Below are 8,008 nucleotides of genomic sequence, written 5' to 3'. Positions count from 1 at the left end.
CCCCAACCCTCCTCCTTTCTCATCCTGGACTTGGGACCAGGCAAAGGCGGAGGTTGGCATGTTTGGTGCGACGGGGATTCGAACCCGCGACCCTCAGATTACGAGTCGAGCACCCTAACCGCCTGGCTATGCCGGGCCTAGACATTGGTATTAGGTCTATTATAATTTTTAACACTACATTCTTTATCTAGTCCCTTAGGGATTTTCAAGAATTAGAAGAGTGTATAAAAGATATAAATCTGTGTATGTGTATAAAAAAAAAAAAGTAACATTTTTGAAAACTTAAAAAACTGCATCCAAATAATTTGATTCAGTATAATTTTCCTGAAAGGGGGCCATAATCTTTGAAACTAGCTCCTAAATATCTATATACGTTGGTTCTTCACGTGATCACTTGTTTTAACCACTCACACCACAAAGGGGGCCATAATCTTTGAAACTAGCTCCTAAATATCTATATACGTTGGTTCTTCACGTGATCATTTGTTTTAACCACTCACACCACTATACACTAGTGTGTTATCTGTCAGTCAATCAGTTAGACACTGAAATGACCTCACATAAGAGACGTTTAAAGTTGCAATTCGTACTGTCACGACATCAGTAAAAAGTGCACGTGCCATGAATCATGAGAAGAATTATGCACTCTGTAAGTTATAACACAGCATGACATGTAAACTTCAAAAGCAAGAAATAAAAATATTTGTTAGTCTTAATTGTGGTTTTACTTACTCTTGAAATGTAACAATTTTGTGGACCCGAGCAGACAAGCGTCTAGTATAGATATAGAAATTAAGATATCTCCTAATAAAATATTTTCAAACATAAATGTATCCCAAAATATTTTATAGATTCTAGGCAGGTGTATTAATGAGGTTAGTTTTTACTTGCATTACAATTCTAATAGAACTCCATGCAGTGAAGTTCTGAAAAGTAACTTGTTCTTATCTCTCGGCATCTCTTTTAAATTAACATAAATTATGCAAAAGGCTGTAAAATAGATCAGCAGCTGTTTGGAACAACTACAAAAGTGTCAACCTTCAGGTTTTCAAAAAAAAAACTATTGTGAGATTCAGCTTTTAGTTTTTATTAATATATTCTGTTAGAAGGTTTTTTGATTTTTTTTCTTATTGCCCATAACGATAGTAATAGGAATAAAATGATATAAAGGTGTATTCATTGTTGTTTTCATAATGATACCAATTAAAAAAAGAAATTACATTAATACATAATTGATTTCATTCTTGTTATTTCTTTTTATTCCTTGCTTACATAGACTATTCTTAGAAACTGTCAACGGTTGTGAGTGGTATTAGTTAAATTATGTCTCTCGCAGTGTAATTTATGAATATATCACATGATATATTCTTGTAGTCTTTAGTAGTTATTCTGATTTTATTCTTTGTTCTGAATATGTGTAGGTTTCTTGAAACCTTTAGTCAAGAAAAACTGTTAAGTTGATTTTGTTTAAAGTTACTTTTGTTTCTTTGTTATTCTTGAAGTAGGTAGTACCTGTTACTGCCTGTGGAGATCATTGCTCAATGTGACTTTGTGTAAGGATGTCAATAGCAATATCTTTCAATGGCTATTCAGGTGATATTTAAAGGTTATGGCTTCACCCATGTGTAATGAAAATAACCAGTCACATGGTAGCACCTGTCATGCTACGTAGATACGATATTTCATTCAATCTAAGAAACCCCAAATGTCTGGGAGATGATCGTAACATGAGAACATTCATTACAAGTGACAGTCTGATGTTTGTAAGTAAACTGTGGGTACACACACCGAGTTTATCAAATATTATTCATGTTGTTTTACACTTGTGTCTAGTCTCGTTATTCTGTTTAACACTGACTTAGGTAGGAGTTCTAGTATTACTTTGTAGTCTATGTTTTTTATTAAATCTCCAGTTACAAAGTAGATCTGTCTGGTGTAGCTCTAACTGAATATGCCATAGTAGTGATATAAGATCTTTAAATTAATGTTTGTGGGAGTTAATGTGAGTTTTTGATCCTTTCATATCATTTGTTTTTTTTTTCCATTTTTCAGTGGAGGCAGAATTATCAGAGTTGTTGGCACCAACCTAACGTCTATTCAGCAACCACGATTGGTAGTTTTCAGCCATACTGGGGTAGTTAATAAAACTGTAAGCTAATCTTTTGTTTTTCATGAATGTTGAGATTGGTTTATTCCTGATTTAAAGACAAATGAAATTTGTACTCATCTATGTAGAAATCTTTCGTTAAGTATTATGTTAAATAATTCAACGTAAATTCATTAAAAAGATTTTAGAATATTTCTACGTTTAACAATCTAAACATTACCGCGTTTACGCTTTAATTATTTCTGTAGTTTTGCTCGGTTGTTAACACTACTACGATGCTGTGTCCATCACCTGCTGTACACTCCGAAGTTTACAGAAGAAGTAGGCTTCACCAAGTCCATGATATCAGAAACATCGTGTTGAGAATTGGGTTTGTGATGGATGGTGTTCATTCCGTCCGAGAACTCGAACGCTACTATCCAAAGCTTGAAACTAACCTGCATTATGTGCCTGATCCTGTATATTATCAGTTTGGAAATGAAGGAATCAAATTGTACAAGGGCGAGAGCCTTGTTATAGAGGTGAGTTAGTTTAGTGAATAACTGCTGACCTCATCTTTACTCTTAACACAGAACCAGCATCTAAACAGTAGAATATTGGTAGAGAAGAGATTTCTTGAGAGATAAACTGTAAAAATGTCACTGTGTCAGCATAGTTGGTTGAATCAAGATACAGACACTCGTGTAACTCTGAGAAAGTAAATGTACCAGCACTATCGCACCATTCAGGGAAATACTTTGTAGGTTTTAACTAAATAAAATTTCCACATAATGGATTTAACAAAGTAACATTAATTACTCAACACAAAAACGTGTAATTTGCCTCTCCCTCTATACACAGTGCTAGTGTCCTAGCCTAAATACCACAAGACCAAAATTTATAATCATATCATTAAATTAAGACTAGCTTGCATGAAGTAGGTTTTATATTCTCAAGACTAAGGTTGACATCTGTCCTACCCCCCTCCCCTACTACCCATTCTCTGCCTTCGTTGTTAAAGGATGACTGTCTGGAACAACTTGATTTTATTGTAAGGCATTTTTTTACAGTATACCAAGACCGATTCTATAACTCCTATAACATCCATTTACTGGCAGTCAACATGTTGGTGGGTCAACAATAAATTTATGGACTTGTAATGCTAAGACCTGGGGTTCAATTCACTGCAGTGAACATGGCAGATAGTCCAATGTGGCTTTGTTCTAAAAATACACGTTTAATCTAGGTAAAGTAATATGCCCCCACTAACACTCTGTCACTTTTGCCTAGTTTGGCAAGTCTACTTTCCAGATGCTTCTTGAAACTTGGATTACCTAGTATCTCTGAATGCTACCCTTATCATTTGAGATATAGTGTTCTATTTTTACGAGAGGGCAAACCTATACTAGACCTACATTATGATCCTCAGTACATTTTTGTTACTGTATCTCAATTGTATACAATACTACTTACTTATCATGTTTGCCTAAATAACGTACATACAGGGAGAAAACCTGCAACTTGCGAGTAAGGAGTCGGAAGTGAATATTACTATTGGCACTCGTCCATGCAACGTGACATCCTTGAGTGCGTCACAGCTAGTATGTCTTCCGCCAGAGGTCCAACCACCTGGCACAGATGAAATTGGAAGAACAACTGAAAATGATCTACCAGTTGTGGTGGTGAGTTTTTATCTGTTTTATTTTTTATAAAGTATTTACAGTTTTCCTGGATTTTGTGGGTGTTTGAATTTTAAATTGACATCTTTATTAACCTAATTGACATTGTGGTTAGGGTGCTCAACTTGCAACTTGCGAGTCACGTGACTAAAACCTGGCACTGAATATGCTCACCTTCTCAGCTGTGGAGGAATTATAATATGATGATCATCCCACCATTTGTTGGTAAAGAGTAGACCAAGAGGTGGCAGTAGGTGCTGCCAGCTGGTTGCCTTCCCTGTGGTCAGTGGCTCGAGATTAGAGATGGTAGAAAATGTCCTAATTTTACTAAAGAATCTATTCATGCTTGTGTAAATTAACTTATATCATCAATAGAACAGAATAAAATCAAAAATTTTAAAATGAAAATGTTATATTTATCAGTAAAAAAATATTTAATATATTTATTTGCTGATGTTTTCTGATTGCTATGTTTAGAGGTCCTGCAGTTCTGTAGAGCATTTTATTGTACCTATCACATTCTACTATAAGAAAACAAATCTACATCGTTGAAAGAGTGGTTGAACACTCAAATTCATTATGAGTTGACTCATAATGAGTTTCTTAATCATAATTAGGCTTTCCTTTACATTCTGAAGGATGGTTAACACTTGCTATGAGTTTACTGGTCATGAACGTAAGTTTTATTAGACATAAGCCTTCTTTAATGTAGATGTACTTTGAAAGATATATTCATGAATACAGTTATGAAAGTAATCATAAACTTAAAGGATTATTACGATATCCTTGGGGTATATTATGTTCTGTCGCATTAAATGTTCAGTTTCATTATAGCCTTCACTGGGTGTAAATCCTACATATTTTGCTTTTCATTATCCACTTTTTGTTGTTGTTTTTTATGAAATATACATCAAACTTTTCTTTAACAGATCAGGGTTGGCCAAAATCTCCGTTATGAAGTTGGCTACCTTCGCTATGAGGTCATCAAAACTTCTGAGTTTCCGCCAGAGGCTGTTGGAGGAATTGCAGCTGGCGGAGCTGTACTAATGCTGATCACACTTGTTATCCTGGCTGTTTTACATTATAAAAGTTCTCAAGCTGAGCGAGAATACAAAAGGATTCAACTTCAGATGGATACGTTAGAAAACAGTGTACGATCTGAGTGTAAACAAGGTATAAATAAAATTACGATGTACTATACCATTTAAAAAAAAAAAAGAAAAGAAAGGCAAAGATTGTATTGTCGGATGTGTACAGTATTGGAAATGGTTATGGGAAATACATGCATACAGGAGTCGCAAACAGTGGTTAATTTGTCATTATTACAGTGTAACAGAAAATACAACATCCCCTGGTGAGACAGCTGGTAAGTCTACAAACTTACAATGCTAAAGTCCAAGGTTTGATTCCCCATGGTGGACACAGCAGATAGCTCAGTGTGGCTTTTTCATGAAATAAAGAAAGAGTACATACAAAAGAAAAACTTACAAGTTGTACAAATACACCAATATTTTGTATTCGCCTTAAACAGACCAGTACATCTTGTTTTTATGCTACCATAAGATTATCACTGGACAATGTTTAAAATGTCCAGTATTATGCTGCTGGAAGGTGAAATCCTTCTCAACAGGTATTATTCCTGAGGGAAGGACATGATGGGGGGAAATAATCTTCTTCTAACTGTCATTCAAAATCGTTATTTATGAGGGTTTTATTTAGGGTAATAACCTTACAGAAGTTGTGATTTAAAATGTTTAAGTATCCTCAGAAGAGAACTAACTAACTACCTTCTTCAAATGATATTGTTGTCAAACGATTTCAATTTGGATTAATCTGTAAAGAGCGCCCTCCTCCATTTTTGCTCATCCCATCGTTTGAAGACTGATGTCTATTACAGCCATTTTGTTTGTTTTTGAGTAGCGAGATAGATATCCATCAAAGTCACTTCATTATAATGTATATCTTAGTGAGCTGGAGGTAACATTCAGACCAATATTTACTGTTAGATCATTTACTTAACATCACTTTTGGCCTTTTTATGTCGACCACATCTATTATCAACAGAATAGTTTTACATAACTTCTTGAGAGTTTACATACAGATCCTACCGAAAAAAACATGAAATTTTGCTCTGTCATGGAGTACCCATCGCCAGCCAAAAATGTTGATTTATACACATTTGTCATGTGCCATTTCTATCCTGAGACCTGTGAGTGCAACTTCACACTACTACTGGGAATAGTATGACTGCCTGTACTTTTATAGGCTTTATGCTAGTGTGGCACCATCTGATTGATTGGTATGATAGCTACTCAGTGTAAACTGTCAACATGTGACTATATAACATTGGTTCTGTTCATTTTCATGCAACAGGGAGGGGAGCAGTCTCAAAATATTTGTAATTTTTAATCAATTTTATAGACTTTTGTAGGAATTATTTCTATCGCAGTCCTTTCAAAGAGTGTGCTAACACTTAATTGTAAAGGTACTTTTAAGTAATTCATTTTGCTTTGCTTTTCTTGTAGCTATTTTTCATGAAATACATGGAGTTAGTATATTAAAATGGTGTCATTTTAAGTCAAAGCAAATACTGCAAAACACCAAATTTTACAAGATCGTAGTTTGCGTGCATTTTTTTCAAAAACGTGTAGAATATAAATAAGGAAAAAAAACTGCCACTTATAGAGTTTGAAAAATAACGTGAATATGCATACATAATATGAAACGTTAAATTAAGTTGGTTATATTTACAGCATTTGAATATACACACATAATATGAAACGTTAAATTAAGTTGGTTATTTTTACAGCATTTGCAGAACTTCAGACTGATATGACTGATCTCACCAAAGACATTCAGACCACTGGTGTACCAACTTTAGACTACCGAACATTTGTAATGAGGGTGTTCTTTCCAGGAATGACAGAAAATCCTGTGATGAAGGAGTTTAAGGTAAACCTTTCTATAAATGATTTTGAACCAGTTGGATTTTATAATTACTTCAGTTATATTAAAACTGTGGTATTGTTAAAGAAGTATCGTAGCATTGATTAAGGTTTAAGATCTTTATATTGACTGATATATGCTTTTACGGTGTGTGTTATAATTCTTTTTTAAATATTTACAATTTAAATTCATTTTAAGCAGCAGTCTAGTAATCTGGAATTTCTAAGTATTTTTTTTTTAAATTATCAGTTTCAATCACTGATATTTTACAGTATTTGATTTGTGAATGTAAGTAATTGTTTTACAAGACAATTCTAGTTGGTTTGTACTTAATACGGAACCTTTTGGTGTTTGTGAAAAAAAAAGTATTAGGTTTTTAAAGAATAGTGGTGTAAATAAAACCTCTATTTTTGTGTAACTGGTGTTTTAATCATTGGCAAACGTTTAATAATGGAAAAAAAAAACAGGTATAGTAGATCATAAAAAAATAACATTCAGTTGTTGGAATAGCATTTTTTGTTTTTTTAAGAAAATGTAATAAGATGATGCTTTTAACTTCACACCACAAAAAGAAATATCAGGACCAGCTATAGAACATTCCCGAGAAAGCTCTGTCTTGTGTAAAACTATTGATGTTTTTAGTTTTCATATTATTTTTCATTTTCGAAACATCTTCGCAAATTCCTTACCGTACAAAAAAAAAATAAAATAAGTTGTTTAAATTGTGATGACCTAAGTAATTCGTGTTGTATGACAAACCGATTTCAACAGCATGTATGAGATTTTACTTTATATATATATATGATATGGATTGTCATTTATCTTGTACTTTAATTTCTTCAAGGTACTTCATTCTGGGTAATATTTACATATATTACATTGAACTTTCTTTTGTACTAGTTTTCTATTCGAAAATATATTTACTTTGAATTTTATTTTTCATTCTTTGGCTCCATTAACGTATTATGTAAGATAGAAAATAAAGAATATTTTAATAAAAATAAATTTGAAGTTAAATCAATTATGATTTAAATAAAACATTATTAATGGATGAAGTAGTTTCTGTATACTGACATTTATTACATCTCATCTAATCATACACTCTGCTATGGCAAAGTTTAAGTGACTTCTTAATTTACTAATTTTTTTCAGCAATTAAATGGACCTCAAACCAACTGTCAGTTGGCAATGGCTCAGTTTGAACAGCTGATCTACTGTAAACCTTTCTTATTAACTTTAATTCATACATTGGAGAGCCAGAAAACATTTACCATCAGAGACAAGTATGTTGTAATTA

At 33.2% G+C, this 8,008-nt stretch overlaps 1 protein-coding gene across 1 annotated transcript in view; it reads left to right on the top strand.

The window, feature by feature from the left end:
- Positions 1-8,008, top strand: part of LOC106468629 (plexin-B-like) — a 44,322-nt gene that overhangs the window by 22,542 nt on the left and 13,772 nt on the right. Inside the window, exons 12-17 of the mRNA XM_013929057.2 lie at positions 2,053-2,149; positions 2,356-2,628; positions 3,592-3,768; positions 4,695-4,938; positions 6,575-6,717; positions 7,864-7,994. Of these exons, the coding sequence (XP_013784511.1) occupies positions 2,053-2,149; positions 2,356-2,628; positions 3,592-3,768; positions 4,695-4,938; positions 6,575-6,717; positions 7,864-7,994 (1,065 nt within the window). The remainder of the gene's footprint in view (positions 1-2,052; positions 2,150-2,355; positions 2,629-3,591; positions 3,769-4,694; positions 4,939-6,574; positions 6,718-7,863; positions 7,995-8,008) is intronic.

This window comes from Limulus polyphemus, unplaced genomic scaffold, assembly GCF_000517525.1.
Source record: "Limulus polyphemus unplaced genomic scaffold, Limulus_polyphemus-2.1.2 Scaffold3088, whole genome shotgun sequence".
Lineage (NCBI taxonomy): Eukaryota > Metazoa > Arthropoda > Merostomata > Xiphosura > Limulidae > Limulus > Limulus polyphemus.
This window is presented reverse-complemented; position numbering and strand designations above follow the sequence as displayed.